At 39.2% G+C, this 22,060-nt stretch overlaps 1 protein-coding gene across 2 annotated transcripts in view; it reads right to left on the reverse strand.

Moving 5' to 3' along the window:
* HDAC8 (histone deacetylase 8) overlaps nucleotides 1-22,060 on the reverse strand; it is a 238,788-nt gene that overhangs the window by 139,556 nt on the left and 77,172 nt on the right. For both annotated transcript variants that reach the window (XM_027533139.1, XM_027533138.1), the window contains exon 8: nucleotides 99-271. In XM_027533139.1, the coding sequence (XP_027388940.1) occupies nucleotides 99-271 (173 nt within the window). The remainder of the gene's footprint in view (nucleotides 1-98; nucleotides 272-22,060) is intronic.

Consider the following 22,060-nt stretch of genomic DNA (forward strand, 5'->3'; position numbering starts at 1 on the left):
ATTATCCAATCTAAGAAAGCCAAGTTTCCCTCAGTGTCAATGGACAAAATATGGCAAAAGGTCAACAAATTCTCCTGGTGACCTTCCTTTGTACTTACCTCCTCCCAAGATGAGCGTTGCCAACTCCCATTGAAGGATGTACTTAAGACATTTGCCAATTCCAACTGGAGTCATGTTAAAGGAGCACATGGGATCCCCAGCTATTGTATCAGCTCCCAGCTGTAAGACCACTGCTTTGGGATTAAAGGCTATGTACACTTCCTTTAGTACACTGTGGAAAAGAAATAGTAGATAAAATGTCAGAAAAAGATAGGTCTGTTTGGTCTAAGGTTGGTCGTGAGGGTAGTTGGAGGTATAGCTGAATCAGCAAATAGTGAAAGGAAAAAACCCAACTTGTCAACTCATCAAACTTTCCATCTAAAAGGGGTAAATCAGACTTCATGTAAATTATACCTCAATAAACCTGACATACTAAAAATTTCCCCCCACCTCCATCCTCACCAAGGACCAAATTTACTTTTCTATTTTAGAACTCAGATTTCCTTTAAATATCCATTGTAATTTAATTTCAACAGCCACAGGACATAGTGCACACATTTACGCTATTTTCAATCTGTGAAAATAGGACAATATACTGAATGAATGATTATTTCTGATAATTTAAGATTTTAAAACACTTGGAGTTTATCACCTACTTATCAATGAGGGCTGGTGAAGAGAATTAAACTCTTTCTGAAAGCATAGATGTTATCAGCTTACTTTTTATTAGGCTAAAGGACTTCTGGGTTATGAAATACAATCCCCCCTCCAATTTGTATGTAACCAGAGTATTATAGGGAAGGAAACTGGAACAACTGATCCAAAACTATAAATCTGAAAGCACTCCAAAGAACAAACTGTAGTGGGTAAAATGAACATAATTTTGGGTAGAATCATTCAATGCTATCAAATCAACCTAACAGCTTTTTTGGGTTTTTTTGACAGAAGCCTTAGAGATGAAAAGGAAATTATCCCTGTGACAGATGACCTTAGTCAGGCTTCTAGCATTATCATTAATTGAATGTTGACAATGTCCAGAATGCATTCCTAGGAGTTATAAGGTCCCTGTTCTCAAGGGGCTTACAATCTAGCTCCTAGACAAATGCCAGTCCTCGAGGGCTTGAGTACCTCTTACAGAGACGTACAAACAAGTGCAAATTAACATACTTCAGAGTTGAGAAAATGCAGAGTCAAAAAGTGATAAAAATGTTGCAGTTAATGACCCCTTCATAATCAACATGTCAAATTATACCAGTGGAGTAAAAACAGAAAAATCCCAGATTCTTCTGAAACTGCAAAAAGAATGCAGGGATATGAAATGCTGTCCTCCAAAATTCATATGTAACCAGGGCATTGAAAACTAATGAAAACTGCTCAGCTACAGAGGCATTCTTTGACTCAAAAGACCAGTTTGTTTTGATTTCTCATCTACGTAGACAAATATTCAGTGATTGTGGAGATATAAGAATATTATAAAATTTATGACATATGATCCTTAATACAGAAATACTCGGGCCTATTCCCTCTTTCATGTGCTTATCTCCTGAGTGCAGAGGGAAGATAAGCCACCTGAATAGTTAGCCAACATTTGTTGAGCAGCTACACATACAGAGCACCCTATTAGCTGCTGCCAGGAGATACAGAGGGAGGCATGATTTCTGTTTTAAAAGGGTTTATAGCTTGATGGGGAGGATGGGGAGGCAAGCAAGACTAATGCTTTTTTTCATTTCATGCATTCCCTCATTTTGCACACATTTACTGAGTGCCCTCTGTGTATCTAGTATGTAACTGTACCAGATGCTTCAGGAAAATAAAAAGATGAATATGACACAGTTCTTATCTTCATGTAGCTCAGAGCAGAGGGGGAACTTGGACCATGTTAATAAATAACTAAAACACAACGAATAAAGAAGTATCAGAGATGGCACAGAGCAGGAGGTAGAGTAACTCTTGTGAGGTCTTACAAGAGGAGAAGATATACAATGAGCCACCTATCAAAATGGCTAAAATGAAAAACAGTGAAAATATCTATTGCTGGTGAAGATGTGGAGAAACTCGGTCACTCATACCTTTTGGGTGGGAATGTAAAATGGTATAGCCACTCTGGAAAATAGTTTGGCAGTTCCTGTCAAAACTAAAAATGGACTTGGGGACTTCCCTGGTGGTGCAGTGGATAAGAATCTGCCTGCCAATGCAGGGGACATGGGTTTGATCTCTGATCCAGGAATGAGAAGATTTCACATGCTGCGGAGCAACTAAGTCTGCAAACTGCAACTATGGAGTCTGTGTGTCACAACTGCTGAAGCCCAAGTGCCCTGCAGCTGCACACTGCAACGACTGCGCCTGCGTGCTGCAACCAGTCTCTGCATCTAGAGCCTGCAGTCTGCAATGAGAGAACCCAGTGAGAAGCCCACGCACCACAAGAAGAGTAGCATCTGCTCGCCACAACTGAAGAAAGCCTGCATGCAGCAACGAAGTATAACAAAATATATAAAAACATAAAATGGCCTTGCCATACAATCTAAAAATTGCACTCTTGGGCATTTATTCTAGAGAAATTAAGACATTTTCATATAAGAATTTGTACCTGAATGTTCATAGCAGCTTTATTTTTAACTACCCAAACTGGAAACAACCCAAATGTACTTCAGCCAGTGAATGGTGAAACAAACTGTGGTACACTCACAGCACTGGAATATTGTTAATCAATAAAAAGAAATTCTTGATACGTACAAAAAACATGGATGGATCTCAAGGGAATGATGCTTGGTGAATAAGACCAATCTCAAAATCTGTATAGCACGATTCCACTTATATACCATTGGTGAAACAACAGTTAGAGAGATGAAGAGATTAGTGGTTGCCAGGAGTTAGGGATGAATGTGGCTATAAAAGGGTAGCATGAGAGCCTTGTGGTGATGGCACAGTTCTATACCTTGATTGTGCTAGTGGTTGTGGTTATGCAAAGCTACATGATAAAATCCCAGAGAGCTACACACACACACACACACACACACAAATACATGTATAACTGGTTAAGACTTAATATGCTGTATAGATTGTACCAATGTCAACTTCTTGATTTTGATGTTATACTATAATTGTGCAAGATGGCAACATTGGAGGAGGCAGGAGGAAGAGTACACTGGACTCATCTATACATTTTGTTACAACTTCCTATGAATCTATGATTATCTTGAAATAAGTAAAAAAAAAAAAAAAGACTAGGAAATATTTACAGGCACATGGGGTGAAGGTAGGGGAAGGAAGCAGGGAGGTTGTGGGGATTATGGGTAAGGGACTAGGTTTAGAGGAGGAACTGCATGAAGGCTTGGATCAAGGAGTGGTGGAAGTGAGGCTGTTGAGGCAAACATGACTTAGGGCACAAAGGGCCAGATAGACCAGGCAGGCTAATGTTTGGATTTTTACTTAAAGGCTATGAAATGTCTTTAAATTGTACCAATATTTTTCTTAGATCAGTCTCCCAAGGCAATAGAAATAAAAGCAAAAATAAACAAATGGAACTGAGGCAAACTTATAAGCTTTTGCATAGCAAAGGAAACCATAAGCAAAACGAATACAACCTACAGAATGGGAGAAAATATTTGCAAGTTACGGACTGACAAGGGCTTAATTTTCAAAATACACAAATAGCTCATACAATTCAATAATAACAACAAAAAAATCAACCCAATCAAAAAATAGGCAGAAGACCCAAATACACATTTTTCCAAAGACATACAGATGGCCAATAGGCATGTAAAAAGATGCTCAGCATCACTAATTATAAGATAAATGCAAATCAAAACTACTTCACGCTGGTCAGAACGGCCATCATTAAAAAGTCTACAAATTAAAAAAAAGTCTACAAATAACAAATGCTAGAGAGGGTGTGGAGAAAAGGGAACTCTCCTACATTGTTGGTGGGAATGTAAACTGGTGCAGCCACTATGGAAAACAATATGAATATTCCTTAAAAAAACTGAAAATAGAGCTACCTTATAATCTAGCAATCCCACTTCTGGACATATATCCAGAGAAAACTCTATTTCAAAAAAATAAATGCACCCCAATGTTAACAGCAGCACTATTTGCAATAGCCAAGACATAGAAGCAACCTAAATGTCCATTGACAGATGAATGGATAAAGAAAATATGGTATATTCTGTTTGTATACACACACACACACACACACACACACACACAATACTACTTGCCCATAAAAAGAATGAAATCATGCCATTTGCAGCAACATGGATGGACCTAGAGATGATCATACTAAGTGAAGTCAGACAAAGACAAATACCATATGATATCAGTTATATGTGGACTCTAAAATATAACACAAATGAATTTAGTTACAAAATAGTCACAGACATAGAAAATAAACTTACGGTTACCAGAGGGGAAAATGGGTGATGGAAGGATAAAGTAGGAGTTTGGGATTAGCAGACACACACAAACAACTATATAACTGGATCACTTTGCCATACATCAGAAAGTAACACAACATTGTAAATCACTATACTTCAATAAAAAAAGAATTCATTAAAAGGTATGAAATGTCTCAAACATTGTATGTGTGCATGCACACATGTACCATATGCACAAGGCATGATTAAATTTACATTTTTAAAAGATCCTCTGATTATAGCGCAAGATAAAGTGAAGGTTATCAGGAGGTTTTTGCCACCATCCAAGTCAGTGGCAGGAAGGCTCAGAGGGAAGAGTTGGATTTGGGAGATACTCCTATGGTAGAATCAATTGGGCAATACACACTGTCACACAAGAAAAGCATATGAATGTTGATACCAGTCCTGAGTGTTTGGTGCTAGGGAAGAAGAAAGGATAAAGGAAGGCAGGTGTTACTGGGAGAGTTGTTTTAATAGCAGCCAGGAAGGGAAAATGAGAATTCTTTTTTAAATGAGTCCTCAGGGCTTTAGATGGGTAGAGAAAAGGGTAATTAGAAGCTTTGAAAAAGGTGGGGTATTTTGTTCACGGTGTAAACGTCAAAGCAACTAGAAATAAGGACAGCTCACCTCATGTGAGAGGACTACATGGTGGACACTTAAACTGAAAATTGCAAGTTTTCCTTTGGTTTGATGTTCAAATGGGAAACACTGAAGTCTGAGACCAGTACTGATGCTATTCAAAACTAATGCTTATTAGGAACTTTGATTTTTGCTGTTGCATGCAAGGCCAAAGAGAGGAAGACTGGAGGTAAAGATATTGGCAAAAAGGGTCTTAAAGCATTCTGGGCACAAGAGCAACAGGAAGCATAGTGAGGTAAATTTGGAAAAAATGGAAAGGGTTAGGTGACAGATTGGTTGTGGTGGGGGTCAAAGAAGAAAACACATTGCCCATTCTTCCAGAATTCACAGGGAACACAAGGACAGAAATTGGTATATTCCTTATTTTTAACTTTCAAATTGAGTTTTCCTCCCTCTCATCAGTCTTTCCTTTTTTAAGGTCAATGTCATTTGCTTATACTAAACAAATACTATCAATGTTCTTATCTACAGACCTATAATGTATTCTTTTCAACTTCCTTGAGGATTTTGGTATCTGGTTCACAATTTTTCTGTCTTTTCATTTCCTTGCTATCATTCTCTGCAGTTCAATAGTCATTCACTCACTCAAATCTTGATTCAAGTACCTACTCTTCCCTATTCTGGGCACTAGAGATACAGAAACAAGCAAGACTCTAAGAGTTCCTGGTCCAGTAAGGGAGGGAGACAGGAAAACAAATAACCATGATAAGTGCTACCTTAGTCATTCATTCATTCATTCAAGAAATGTTAATGGAATGCCTATTTGCCACGCACTAGGTTAGGCAATGAGTTTACTACATTGAACAAGAGAGAGATGCTGCTTTCCACTGTGACCCTCCTAGTTCTCTGACATTACAGTTTCTTCACCTTTTGAATAATAGTGATGTCCTCCTGCACTCTGCTTGACTTATCCCTGGGCGTAGTCATGCTTTGGAGCCTGATAAGGAAGCACTTGGAATTGCTTCACATCTAAGACTCTGAACTACCTTTTCTGTGTACTATTTGCCATCCTTCCATGTTTCCTCCATTGAACTTACTCTTTATTCTCATTGTAACTCCTGTGTCCTAGTTTTTCTTCTATTTTCATCATCCATCAGCCCACCTTTTGTCCTCACACGTGCTTCACTACTTGTTTTGAAGAATATTATCTGTCATTTTAAACATACTTAATTCCCTAACATGTTTGTCATTTTAGCCTTATTAATCTTTAGCCTTTGGATAAATCACACTGTCAGAATTTTCAGCTCTGTTCTGCTGGAGAAAGCTGAGAAATCAAACCAATTTCATCTTCTACAGCTTATGTTACAACTCCAACTTAACAAATTCCATAAACATTTATTGAGTGCTTAACACGTGCCACTCCCTCTGTGCAGCTTGGCAACTATTTGCTTCACCTCCAATTGGTAAACAACTACATTTCTTGCAGCATCTAGTCTAATTTTTTAAAAATACAATTATCCTGAAAGTAAATTCTTCATGTTAAAAAAATCAAACATAAAAGTCTATCAAATAAAAGAGGAAAAAATCTCCTTTTCTTCATCTTTACTCTCTCTCCAAAGGTAATTCCTGATTCATTACACATAGTTTCAATCAGCTCAGTCAAGGATCAGAAAAAGTTTGATATATATCTTTCCAGATCAAACTTTTTCTGCCTTATGCTTGAGTAAGCTAGTCAAAGCTATGTCTAATAAATGCCTTCTTCTACCTCTTTTCTTTACCTGAAAATGTCTTCCCTCATATTCCTTCTCTTTCTTGAGGCTAATTTTACCAGCTGGGCACTAGATCCTATTTCCAGTTGCTCTAAGAGCCATGTATCACCAATGAGATCTTTCACATCTTTAGTCTCTGCCTTCCTACTGATTCAGTTCCTTTGGGTCACAAGTTGTCCATCTCTTCATCCTGTTTTCTTCATTGCCAAATTTGTCTACTTATTGGCTACCTATACATACTTCTTGCAATCCCATTTTTTATCTCACTGCTCTCCTGAAATTGCTCTCCTGAAGGGAGAGACTAGATCTCTGTGTCATGATATCCAAAAGTCTTTTCTCTGTAATCTTTATCAACTTTTCAGGACCAACTGACAGTGTATACTGCTCAAAGATCTGCAGCTGGTCATCATCAATGGCTGTAGCTCCACTAAAAGACTTAAACAAAAAAATTTTTAAACCTTTATCGATATTCACATACCATACAATTCCCTCATTTAAAGTGTACAACCCAACAGATTTTAGTATACTCACAGAGTTGTGCAACCATCACCACAATGAATTTTAGAACTTTTTTTTTATCGATTGCAGCACAAGACTTGTGGGATCTTAATTCCCCAACTAGGGATTGAACTTGGGCCCTTGGCAGTGAGCGTGTAGAGTCCTAACCAATGGACCACCAGGGAATTCCCTGGAACATTTTTATCATCCCCAAAAGAAACCATGTACCCAACAGCAGTTACTACCTACTCCCACCACTCTTCAACCCCCTGCCCTTGGCGACCATGAACCTACTTTCTGTCTCTAAGGATTCGTCTAATTTTGACCTTTCATGTGTGGTCTTTTGTGACTGGCTTCTTTCATTTCATTTAGCATACTATTTTCAAGGTTCATCCATGTATTAGTACCTCATTCCTTTTTATGGTCAAATAACTCTCCATTATTTGTATACACCACATTTTCTTTATTCACCATTTATCTGTTGATGGACATTTGGGCTATTTCTGTACTTTTTGGCTAATATGAGAAATGTTGCTGTGGACCTGTTTCCATTTCTCTGAAATACCTAGGAGTAGAATTGCTGGGTCATATGGTAACTCTATATTTAAGCTTTTGAGGGAGCTGCCAGACTGTTTCCCACGGGGACTGTACCATTTTACATTCCCCCCAGCAATGTATAACAGATGAGGGCTCCAATTCTTCCTCCACATCTTCACCAACACTTGTTATTTTCTGTCCTTGTTTTGTTTTTTAAACAATTGATTGTTTATCCATCAATCCTAGTGGGTATAAAGTGGTATCTCATTGTGGTTTTGATTTGTATTTCATTGATGACTAATGATGTTGAGTATCTTTTCACATGCTTTTTGGTCATTTGTATATCTTCTTTAAAGCAATATCTATGTAGTTCCTTTGCCCATCTTAAAATTGAGTCATTTTTCTTTTTAATACTGATTTGTAAGTATTGATATATTATAAATACAAGTCCCTTATCAGATACATGGCTTGCAAAAATTTTCTCCCATTCTATGGGTTGTCTATTACTTTCTTGATAGTGTCCTTTGAAGCACAAGCTTTAAATTTTGACAATTTTCCAATTTATGTATATTTATTCTGTTGCTTGTGCTTTTGGTGTCATGTCTAAGAGAGCATTATCTAATTCAAGGTCATTAACATCTACATCCATGTTTTCTTCTAAGTGTTTTATAGTTTAAGCTCTTACATTTAGACTTCTCAGGCTATGTGGACTTAATTTTTGTATATGGTGTGAGGTATGGATCCAAATTCACTGTTTTTGCATGTGATTCAGTTGTCCCAGCACCATTTGCTGAAAAGACTGTTCTTTCCCCATTGTCTTGGCACTCTCTGAATAAAATCAATTTACTGTACATATTTCTGAACTCTGAACTCTATTCCACTTCTCTGTATGTCTAGCCTCATTGCCAGTACCACACTGCTTTGATTATAGTAGCTTTGCAGTAAGTTTTAAAGTTGGGAAGGGCTCCAACATTGTTCTTCCGTTTCAAGATATTTTTGGTTACTCCAGGTTGAATTTGATATAAATTTTAGGATCAGGTTGTCAATTTTTATAAAGTCATCTGTGATTTACAGCTCCATTTTCACCATTCTGAACCTATCATCCTATTTTTTCTATTCCTTATCTCTGCTAACAACACTTCATCCTTTCAGTAATCCATGTTCAAAACTCCTAGGCTCTTTGTGATTCCCCCCTTTCCCTGCTCCTCTTCAGTTACCAAACTTGCACCAATATCTCTCCTATTGCCTCCTTTCCACTCTCATGCAGTACTCTAACACTTATAACCTCCTTGTGAATTACACCAATAGCTTCCTAATTAATTTCTCTGCCCCATGTCTCTTCCCTCTCTAATCTATCACACACATACACACACACACACAAACACACAGGCATCAGATGAATTTTCCTTAAGGAAGGTTTTGATCAAGTTACTTCCTTACTCATAAACATTCAATATTTATCCATTGTTTTTGTGTGCATGCACACTAAGTTGCTTCAGTCATGTACAACTCTTTGCCACCCTACGGACTGTGGCCCGCCAGGCTCACCCTGTAGCCTGCCAGGCTCCTCTGTCCATGGGATTCTCCAGGCAAGAATACTGGAGTGGGTTGCCACGCTCTGTTTCAGGGGATCTTCCCAACCCAGGGATTGGACTCACATCTCTTAGGTCTTCTGCATTAGCAGGCAGGTTCTTTTCACTAGCACCACCTGGGAAGCCCTTCCATTGTCTTTGCTGCTGCTGCTGCTGCTTCAGTTGCTTCAGTCATGTCCGACTCTGTGCGACCCCATAGACGGCAGCCCACCAGGCTCCCCTGTCCCTGGGATTCTCCAGGCAAGAATTCTGGAGTGGGTTGCCATTTCCTCCTCCAATGCATGAAAGTGAAAAGTGAAAGTGAAGTCGCTCAGTCATGTCCGACTTGTAGCGACCCTATGGACAGCAGCCCACCAGGCTCCTCTGTCCATGGGATTTTCCAGGCAAGAGTAATGGAGTGGGGTGCCATTGCCTTTAGATGATGCCTAAAATTCTTAGCCTATGATTCAAAGTCCTTCATGATATGATTCCAGCCTACCTGTTGAATCTTATTTTCAGTAACTCCTTAACCCATATTATTCTGTAGGCAAACTGAACAGTCCATGGTTCACACCCCTCCTCACCTTGCACTTTCTTTTGTCATTCACTTCCTTGCCTGAAAGTCATCTTTCTACATGTCTATAGTGTATCTATTCTTTAAAGGCTCATTCAAATTCCATCTCCACCATGAATAAAAAATGATAATAATAGGAGCTAACACTTACCAAGTACTTTATTAAAAACTGAGCACTATTCTATGTGTTTTATATGTATTAGACCATTTGACTCTCAAAACAATTTATAAAAGCCATTATCATTAATCCTATTCTATAGATGGGGAAACAGCAGCATAGAAAGGTTAAAAAATCTGTAGAAGATCTGTAGCTATTCAATATGAGAGCTGGCTTTTGAACCCAGGCCTCCTGGCACAAGTCCATGTTCCACATCACTGCCATACACTAGCTTCCACATTTTACTGTGCTTCACGTGCTTGTGCCAGCCACTTCACATGCTATCTTGTATAATAGCAGTAGCAGGCATTGCATTATTATTTTTTTAGTGTTGGCCTTCCTGAGCAAGTTCTAATTATACTATACCCTCATTCTAAAACCTTTGGCAATTCCCCAAATGCTTACAGAACATGGTACAAATTTTCATTGCTAAGAATTCCAGCTCCTGCACAAAGTGGTTCCCACCCACTTTTCCAATCTTCTTTGCAAATTGTCCCTCTCATGCACTTCACAGTCCAGAAAACTAGACTACTGCTGTTCTGTGTACAGAGCTCAGCCTTTTCTGACTTTGATCTTGTTGTACCCTCTGCATAGAGCTCTTCCCTGTAATCTTGTACATTTAAACTTGACTCAGATTTCATAAACACATACACATTTATACACTTTGTAAAGATACAGTAATTAGCTACCCTTTAGAAACCAGATCAAATGTTATCTCTTCAATTAAGCCCTTTTCTGAAGTATTTTCTCCCTTTGAGTACCCATCACAGTTAATCTCTTATGGTTCTTATAACTTTCCACATTTCATTTTTTTTTCCTAATTTTATTTTATTTTTAAACTTAACATAATTGTATTAGTTTTGCCAAATCATTAAAAAGAATACATTTGAATCAGTTCTAATGAGGTGGATGAAACTGGAGCCTATTATACAGAGTGAAACATAAATCCACATTTCATTTTATTAGAATGTGTATGAATGTGAATACATATGTGTATCTCTCTGTGTATCTATAATTTTCAAATTTCCACCAGCTTCCTTGAGCTTAGACTCAGTACTTTATATATATGAGAGGCATTCAATAAATATTAAATGAATAAATGAATGAAATATCATCCCAGATTGCTTTGAGGAAAGTTTACCTAACCACTGTAACAATTACTATCTACTACACTGCAAATCATTAATTTTAGGTTTTGGGAAAGTATAAAATCACTTACCCAGAAAGGAGGGAGAACACAGGCATCTCATTATACTACATTAGTTACTTCCCTATAAACACATAAGATATGCATTTAAAATGCAATTTTCTTGATGAGAAACCTGATTCCTCAGTATTGAACAGTCTGCTTTTCAGACAAAGCTATGCAAATGAGGAAGAGAGGCTGTGGCAGCTGTTTCTACATTGGTCTGGGGAAGGTGGTTGGTGCTGGAGGTTGATAAAAGCCAGTAGTGATGGCATTAATGATGTTTTTAGATAAGAGGAAAAGCCCAAGAACCAAATTGTAGCATTACCTCCTTTTCTTTTATTCCATGAGGGTAGATCATAGGCACTGCTATGGAGTGCCTTTGGGATCATTCACTGGTGCCACTTTACCTCTAATACCAGGGGTGGAACCTGGTTTTGCTTTGTTTGTTTTTAAATACTTAAAGTTCTAAAACATTCCTCTCAGAACAATGGGATGCCAGAGAGATGGTGTGACAGCTACTCTTAATCAATGCTGGTGATAGACTTAGTAACCCAAACTTGGCCCTCTATAGCCAGACCTCTAATGGGTGCACCTTCCCAGTAGATTCGTCTCCTGACTTTCTCGCTTGCAAACCAGCCTAGACCAGCCTTATCATCTTTATATATTCCAATAAGCATCTTAAGCACCCTCTAGAGACTTTCTCAACAGAAAATAAAGAAATGAGGAATTCAAAGTTGAAAAACCAAGGACAGGAAGTTGAGGGAAAGAAGAGAAAAATATTTGCTATTAACATGATGAGCTTCCAAAGTTCAAGAGACTCTTGAGAGTCCCTTGGACTGAAAGGAGATCAAACCAGTCAATCCTAAAGCAAATCAACCTTGAATATGAAGCAAATCAACCCTGAATATTCATTGGAAGGACTGATGCTGAAGATGAAGCTCCAATACTTTGGCCACCTGATACAAAGAGCTGACTCATTGGAAAAAACCCTGATGCTGGGAAAGACAGAAGGCAGGAGCAGAAGGGGATCACAGAAGATAAGATGGTTGGATGGTATCACTGACAATGGACATGAGTTTGAGCAAGCTCTGGGAGATGGTGAAGGACAGGCAAGCCTGGCATGCTGCAGTCCATGGGGTGGCAAAGAGTTGGACATGACTGAGTGACTGAACAACAACAACAGCAACACCCTTTCTATAATAAACATTTTAAAACTATTGCATTGGATGGGATTCAGAGGGAGGACTGCATTAAAGAATCACTAAGTGAAGTCGCTCAGTCGTGTCAGACTCTTTGCAATCCCATGGACTGTAGTCTACCAGGCTTCTCTGTCCATGGGATTTTCTTCTCCAGGGGATCTTCCTGACTCAGGGATCAAACTCAGGTTTCCTGCATTGCAGGCAGACGCCTTACCCTCTGAGCCACCAGGGAAGAATCACTACTCAGTCCCAAATGGAAGCTACTCAACTTTTCACAGGTATTGTTTCCTCTAAATTCCCTCAATCCTCTCTCAACTCAGGCACTGCAGATTCATTCTGCAAAAACTCAACCTGTGGGGGTTGAGGGGTGGGTGAAGCAGCATATGGTAAATGCCTCGGTGATTCCTGAATATCTTTTACAAATTGTTCAAGGATGCAGGGAACTGGGGTGGGGGGCTCCCTGTGGTGAGGATGATAAGTCACTTTGTTCAGGGACATAGGTGTCTCTTGGAAGACATTTAATTTCCTATAAGTCTCTCTGCTTTTAGCATCAGACAAACTGGACTGATTCTATTAACATCTTCAGCATACAACAAACGGAACACCCAAAGCTACAAAATAAAAACAAACAAGCCAACCTCAAACCTCTAAACCCTTGACCTTCCCAAACACACAACCCTCACATTGCTTTTGCTTTTTTAATTTTCAAGATGTAGTTTTTAAAAAATATTTTATGGGGATATCTTTTCTCTCATTGCTGAGTCCATTATAGAGAAACACAGATTCTAACTGGCATCTCCTTCTAATGCCTTGTTGTAAGTAATTCCACTTATCAATTATATGTCACCTTGGAAACAAAAAGGGCCATGCACTATTTTTAGTTTATTATTACTTATCTCTTTACCTCTTTGAAGTAAACCATCCTCATTCACATGGAGGGCTGGGGAATGAGTCATCCAGAATTAAAGAGCCTTACCAGCCTAGAGTGACTCCTCAGAGCTAGAATTAGAATACTAATTCTAATTCAAATCTAGTGCTCTTTTCACTAAACCCCAGTGCTCTTTGGCTTTCCTCATTCTGAAAGGTCTGAGGCCCTAGGAAGCAGAGTATATATTATCTGTGCAGGGGGTGGGGTAGGTGGAGAGGCAGGCTGGTTTGGAGAGCTAAGACAAAACAAACCAAAACCAAACCAAACCAAGTGAAGTGAAAGTGAAGTCGCTCAGTCATGTCCGACTCTTTGCAACCCCATGGACTATAGCCTACCAGGCTCCTCCCTTCATGGGATTCTCCAGGCAAGAGTACTGGAGTGGGTTGCCATTTCCTTCTCCAGGGGATCTTCCCGACCCAGGGACTGAACCCAGGTCTCCTGCATTCCAGGCAGATGCTTTAACCTCTGAGCCACCAGGGAAGCCCAAACCAAACCAAACCAAACCCAACCCAAAATCCCCAAATTGAAGAAGGCTTAAAGAATATGAATCCTAAGTCGCTGTACTAATGACTCTTTATTTGACCTGGGGTAGGTCATTTTATTGCTCTGAAACCACCAGGACCACTCACACAGCACAGACTACATTCTGCTCTGCATCACATTATTTGGCCATATGTCTTGTCCATCTCCTTTGCAGCCTCCACAGCATGGAGGTCAGGGAGAATGCTGCACTTGGGGTCAGACAAAGCTGGAGCTAGTGCTTGCAGGAGCAACTTGGACAAATCGTTCTCTGAACCATCTCTGTAAAGCAAGAATATTCTCTCCTCCACAGGGTTATTATGTGGATTAAATGATATAATATTTGCAAAAGTCTTCTCCTAGCACCAGGCACATGGTAAGCACTCCATAATGTTGAATGAATAAATGAATGGCCTTAAGTCAGGCCCTTCAAGTGCTTTGTTAATTCCTTCAGCCCACTAGGATACTGTTGAGTTCAGCACAGCACACCATAGCAGTGACTTCCTGAATAGTACTCTAATGTTCCCCAAAGGCAGAGAGAAATTTCATAGTGTCACTGCCTGGTTATACCTGTTCTGGGAATACAGTAATTCCTTTTCCAGTGCTGCCAATCTATTACCTTTCACCAAACACAAAATTCACTTTAAGAAGGGGCAGAAACACAAGTGCCTTTCTGTTAGATAGAGGTTGGGAGAATATATTATTAAAATTGAAACCGACTTCTCTGATTTCTTAGCAAAAAAATCAGATTGGAAGCCAAACAGCTATTTGACCTTTGCAGACCCTGGATAGTGATGCCCTTGGGGGAAAGGAGAGAGTTGGAGTTATTCCAAACTGTAGTTATGACATTTGTGTGTATATTTACTGCCTGTGCTTATGCTCTCTGCATTTAGTTTTTACTCTCTAAGCCTCGAAGAAGTCACAATTTACCAAGAGCACAATTTAATACATATGGGTAGAAATATAGGCACATATCTCTGTTTCTCATTTCCTAATCATATTTTCTACACTCCCTATATACCTGATACTTCTTCTTTTTCAATCTACTTGCTCTGATTCTTGAACTTAGGTAGACAATAATGATTTGTTAACAATAAACATGCCCCTAGCCCTTCCCTCACCCTTCTTTACCCGAGAGGGCCTCCCCTAAGATTCAAAGACAAAATCCTGCCATATAGTTAGCACCTGGTGCAGCTCATCAAAATATAATATCCTTTCCCAGATGATTGGAAATCTCGGCAATGCCGTCACACAATGAGGTGTGCAAGAAAAGAGCTTGTGGATTGATTTTCATCATTAATTTGACATTGCACAGTTTTTGTGGGACTTTAAAAGAAATGCATTTTTATTACTTTTAAGTACTGCACATAGAGTAACTCCAACTCATCATATTTTAGCAGTTATTTTTCGGGGGAAGGATGTATTTTAAACATGCCTATGTTAGAGTGTCTGGTGGATCATTTAGGATCAGTGTCCTGTTGCTTGATGAAATCCAGATCACTCCAATGAAATCCAGATGGGGAAACTGGGTCTCTGGCAATGGCTGCCAGATCTTCTCCATATGAAATCTCTCTAGCCTGTATGCAAATTCAAAACTCCATATCCTGGAAATCCCAAACCAATTAAGTGGCGCTCCGCTTCTTAGTTACTGGACTAAACACAGGGAAGTGATTCTTTCTTCCCTGAGGAAATAAGTATGTCTTACATACATCTATCTTGGCACAAAAAGGGCTGGCTAAGCAAATTAATAGTGTAAACAGGACTGCGCTGGGGAATGTTTGTCCTACTTAAGAGAATAAACTTTTTATGCACTTTGTGCACATCCACTTACATACAAATAATTGATATGCTAATTACAAATGATTCTTAAAGCTCTTTCCCTGAGGTACTGTATGATGTTGTTAGTGTAGTTTGAATTACTAGCATGTCCAGTGCTTGAAAGTAATAAAAATGTATTTTAAAATATTCCGTTATTCAGACTGGCTTTCCTCTAATTAGGCTGAGTTAGTGAGGCTTGCCTATAATTAAATAGGATAGATATTTTTCTACTTTCATTTCTAATATATTTAAGGTGGTTCTCCCCAATTCCCCATCCCACCCCAACCCTGGCATCCATCACCTTGTTCTACAGGATTCTCCTGCCCAGAGCAGGCATACACAAACCTCTTAGCATCCAGCTCAGTCTTCAGCAGCACTTACATGGTCTCTAGACAAACACACTGCCTTTAGTGCCTGGCACACATCCATACCCTTTCACTTCTTAACTTAGCTGCATATTTGATACGGCTTTTTTGAGGTGTCTTTTCTTTGGTCTTGCTTTAAGTACCAATGGGTATGGCTCTTTCCTGATACTGCAGTGGGTAACAGCACACAGCAAGCAAGGCCCAGACAAACTTTGCATCAGGCTTTTTTGTCAGGTAGAGGACACCAGATTTAACTAAATCTCTGTACAGACCACGTCAACAGGATTCAACAAGGCAGCTCATCAGTGCCTGCAGCTGCCGGGTGAATGACTGTCAGGCGCATTCAGAGCAGAGCCTAAAGGGTAGCTTTTTTAGGCTAGAGGGAGGGGATAGAGCAGTGATCAAAGAACACGGGAGGTGGGAGAATTAGGGTGGGTGAGGGGGTACATGGTAGTGAGCAGCTGAGAGGAATAATATGAATTTTGAAGATAGAATGTTCCATCAAGCACAGACACAGTCAAATTTAGGATTCTTTTCAGAGCAGCCCTGCATTAGAAGGTGTAATTCTCAAGTTTTCCATTTATGAGCTGGGTCTTCCTGTCTCTGGATAGTTTCAGAGCATGTTCTAGCATCAAAAGCTATTAAACTGCTGTGGAAGAATAAGGTCACTTTTTCCAGGGGGCAGGGATCATTCAGCACTAAAAACAGTGCAGAGAAGGTACACATCATAGTGACAGAACAAACTCACTGAGTCCTAGGAGATAGTCCTCCTGAACTTACATGAAAAAATAAAAATAAATCACCTAGGAAGACTGCTGGGTGAAAGGTCTGTCATGGTGTCAGGGCTACTCGGTACAGGAGTTTAGGAACTGGTCATGAAAGCCACTGGTCTAGAGGGGAAGAAGGATATAAGAACTGTCCCTTTAACCACTGGATTTAAAGCTCAAAGGATCAATCAGGTAAGGGAAAAAAACAATTCTCCACTGTAACCCTAATCAAGTACTGTTGACAGGCAGGGCAACACAGATAATTAAGCACAGTAGCCCCTCCTCAAAATTATCCTATATTCTTAGGCACTTGATGTCTTTTGAATTTAATATTTTAAAAGACACATCAAACTAGGAACATTAAATGAATGGCCCACTCTGGCCTCATTTCCACCTGTGCTTAATGTTAACTGTGAATTTAATTAGTATCTGAGTCATTCATTTTCCAGAAACAACAGGCAATTTGCATCTGCCTTACCACAAAGAGGCAGAATAGAAGTTTATAAAACAGAATGAAAACATTGACTACAAATATCTTACTTATGGAGGGCTGAGTTCAAAGTGCAAGGTTTATACAAAGAAGTAGCAGCTTCCATGACCTTTATCACTGGGCCAAAGTGATCTAGTGATGATCAAGGTGGTATAGCTGTGACCCAACCGAAGAGAGAGTAATTTTGTAAAGATTTTTTACTAGCTCTCAGATTGTGATGAAAATGGGATGAAGATGGAAGTAAGGCTATATAAATTATTTGTTCTCAAATGCTAATTTTTGGAGAATTCTTCCCTTCTCATCAGATGAAAGAGAATTTTGAAAAAAAATGTATTGCTTAAAACATTTATGTATGAATATGTATTCATATTGCTTTTGCCACATCACCAAGCTCAAAGGAGTAGGCTATAATTGTTGTGTTCTTTTTCACTGAGGATCTATCTACCTGCTTTGGAAATTGAATGATAAGGAATCTGGAGTCCCAGATAGAAGATAAATTCAAGATGACTTATCATTATAATGAAAGAAGAACCTATCATCATTAAAACATCTCTTCTTTAAATATTAACATTAAAAGTCAATAGGGAAAGGAAACATTTCACTTAAATATCCTTTAGTGATGTCCCTTGCCTCTCATTTTACTTTACGGGTATTGGATGAACAGATTATAGCATGGATGGAGAACCTCTACCCTATATGTTGATATGCCCTCTGCCGGATCAAGAGATGGTATAAATTATGCCTGTTGTTGTCTAGTCGCTAAGTCATGTCTAACTCTTTGCAACCCATGGACTGTAGCCCACCAGACTCCTTTGTCCTTGGGATTTCCCAGGCATGAATACTTGAGTGGGTTGCCATTTCCTTCTCCAGGGGATCTTCCTGACTCATGGATCGGACCCACATCTCCTGCATTGGCAGGTGGATTCTTTACCACTGAGCCATGAGGGATGCTCAGTTGCAAAAAAGCATAATGTTAAAAGCCTCTGGCAATAGTAGTCCCCTGAAAACCACATGAAAAGAAACTAATTATATGAGGAGACCTCTATATAATGACATGTGACATTATTCACTTTCTAACATAGGAAGTCAGGATTTTCTCCATTGAAAATAAAGGAAATAAAGGAAAGAGCAGATTTACAGAATCTCCATGTTTTCAAATTTAATTAGAAATTAAAAACCTAAGAAGTGGGACTTTCCCTGTGCTCCAGTAGTTAGGACTTTGCCTTCCAATGCAAGGAGTGGTGATTCGAGCCCTGGTTGGGGAGCTAAAATCCCACATGCCTCATGGCCAAAACCCCACAAACATAAGAGAGAAGCAATATGGTAACAAATTCATAAAGAGTTTTAAGAATGGTCCACATCAAAAAAAGTAAAATTAGTAAAAAAATGAAGTAAAATCTCTCAGTATTTATTCTTATATTTGATGCATAAAATTACAAATTAAATCCTTAGGATTAAGAGGGTGGTTTTTTTTGCAAAAATCTAAGTAGTACTTTCACAAACATAAACAAATGGACTGTGTACACTACAGATCATGTGGCTCATTTGCATAATCTTAAGTAGTTTCTTTTTTTAAGGACTTTTCTGCAATTCCTGGAGATAAAAATCTGCAAGAATTCTTGGGGATGGTATTTCCTCCTTGTGATACATTTCATACTTTCAGAATCAATACAGTGAAAGTGACTATACTATCCAAAGCAATTGCAAGATTCAATGCAATCCCTATCAAGCTACCAATGGTATTTTTCACAGAGCTAGAAAAAATAATTTCATAATTTGTATGGAAACATAAAAGACCCCAAATAGCCAAAGCAATCTTAAGAAGAATGGAACTGAAGGAATCAGCCTTCCCGACTTCAGACTATACTACAAAGCTACAGCCATACAGTGGTATGCAGATGACACCACTTTAACAGCAGAAAGTGAAGAGGAACTAAAGAGCCTCTTGATGAAGGAGAAAGAGGAGAGTGGAAAAGCTGGTTTAAAACTCAACATTCAAAACGAAGATCATGGCATCCGGTCCCACCACTTCACGACAAATAGATGGGGAAACAATGGAAACTATCAGATTTCCTTTTTTTTTTTGGCTCCAAAACCACTGCAGATGGTGACTGCAGCCATGAAATTAAAAGATGCTTGCTCCTTGGAAGAAAAACTATGACAAACCTAGACAGCATATTAAAATTAGAGATATTGCTTTGCTGACAAAAGTCCCTATAGTCAAAGCAATGGTTTTTCCAGTAGTCTTGTATGGATGTGAGAGTTGGACCATAAAGGAGGTTGAGCACTGAAGAATTGATGCTTTCGAATTGTGATACTGGAAAACACTCTTGAGAGTCCCTTGGACAGCAAGGACATCAACCAGTCCATCCTAAAGGAAATCAATCCTGAATACTCACTGGAAGGATTGAAACTGAAGCTGCAATACTTTGGCCACCTGATATGAAGAACCGACTCATTGGAAAAGACCCTGATGCTGGGAAAGATTGAGGGCAAGAGGATAAGGGGGTGACAGAGGATGAGATGGTTGGTTGGCATCACTGACTCAGTAGAAATGAGTTTGAGAAAGCTCAGGGAGATAGTGAAGGACAGGGAAGCCTGAAGTGCTGCAGTTCATAGGGTCACAAGGAGTCTTAGCAACTGAAAAACACAGTCATCAAGATCGTATGGTACTTGAACAAAAACAGAAATATAGATCAATGGAACAAAATTGAAAGCCCAGAGATAAATCCATGCATCTATGGACACCTTATCCTTGACAAAGAGGGCAAAAATATACAATGGAGAAAAGACAGTCTCTTCAACAAGAGAATGTGCTGGGAAAACTAGTCAACTATGTGTAAAAGAATGAAAGAACACTTTCTAACATCATACACAAAAATAAACTCAAAATGGATTAAAGACCTAAATGTAAGACTAGAAACTATAAAACTCTTAGAGGAAAACATAGGCAGAACACTCTCTGACATAAATCATAGCAAGATCCTCTATGATCTACCTCCCAGAGTAATAGAAATAAAAACAAAAATAAACAAATGGGACCTAATTAAACTTAAAAACTTTTGCACAATGAAGGAAACTATAAGCAAGGTAAAAAGACAGCCTTCAGAATGGGAGAAAATAGTAGCAAATGAAACAACTGACAAAGAACTAATCTCTGAAATAGACAAGCAGCTCATGCAGCTCAATACCAGAAAAATGAACAACCCAATCCAAAAGTGGGCCAAAGAACTAAACAGACATTTCTCCAAAGAAGACACACAGATGGCTAATAAACACATGAAAAGATGCTCAGCATCACTCATTATTAGAGAAATGCAAATCAAAACCACATTAAGGTATCATCTCAGGTGGTCAGAATGGCCACCATCAAAAAGTCTACAAATAATAAATGCTGGAGAGGGTGTGGAGAAAAGAGAATCCTCTTACAGTGCTGTGGGAATGCAAACTGGTACACCCACTGTGGAAAACAGTATGGAGATTCCTTAAAAAACTGGAAATGGAACTGCCATATGATCCAGCGATCCCACTGCTGGGCATACACACTGAGGAAACCAGAAATGAAAGACACATGTACCCCAATGTTCATTGCAGTACTGTTAAAATAACTAAGACGTGAAAACAACCTAGATGTCATTGGCAGATGAATGGATAAAAAAGTCGTGGCACATATACACAATGGAATATTACTCAGCTATGAAAAGGAATACATTTGAGTCAGTTCTAATGAGGTGGATGAAACTGGAGCCTATTATATAGAGTGAATTAAGTCTGATAGAGAAACACCAATACAGCATATTAACACATATATATGGAATTTACAAAGACGCTAATGATGATCCTATATTCAAGGCAACTAAAGAGTCACAGATAAAAAGAATAAGCTTTTGGACTATGTGGGAGAAGTATGTATAAATCTACCTCATTCTTTTACATACTGCACCGCTGCTGCTGCTAAGTCACTTCAGTCGTGTCCGACTCTGTGCGACCCCATAGACGGCAGCTCACCAGGCCCCGCCGCCCCTGGGATTCTCCAGGCAAGAACACTGGAGTGGGTTGCCATTTCCTTCTCCAATGCATGAAACTGAAAGTGAAGTCGCTCAGTCATGCTGACTCCTCGAGATCCCATGGACTGCAGCCTACCAGGCTTCTCCATCCATGGGGTTTTCCTGGCAAGAGTACTGGAGTGGGGTGCCATTGCCTTCTCCTAGCAGCAGCAGCAGGGAGAAGTCAAGGGTGGGATGATTTGAGAGAATAGTATTGAAACATGTATATTACCATATATAAAATAGATGGCCAGTGCAAGATCCATGCATGAAGTTGGGCATTCAAAGCTGGTGTCTGGGACAACCCAGAGGGATGGGGTGGGGAGGGAGGTGGGAGGGGGTTTCAGGATGGGGGGGACACATGTGCACCCGTGGCTGATTGATGTAGGTGTATGGCAAAAACCGCCACAATATTGTAAAGAAATTATCCTCCAATCAAAATAAATTAATTAAAATTTTTTTAAATGTGGGCAGAAGACTTAAAAAGACATTTCTCCAAAAAAGACATATAGATGGCTAAGAAAAACATGAAAATATGCTCAACATCACTCATTATTAGAGAAATGCAAATCAAAACCACAATGAGGTATCATCCCACAGTGG

Source organism: Bos indicus x Bos taurus, chromosome X (genome assembly GCF_003369695.1).
Source record: "Bos indicus x Bos taurus breed Angus x Brahman F1 hybrid chromosome X, Bos_hybrid_MaternalHap_v2.0, whole genome shotgun sequence".
Taxonomy (NCBI): domain Eukaryota; kingdom Metazoa; phylum Chordata; class Mammalia; order Artiodactyla; family Bovidae; genus Bos; species Bos indicus x Bos taurus.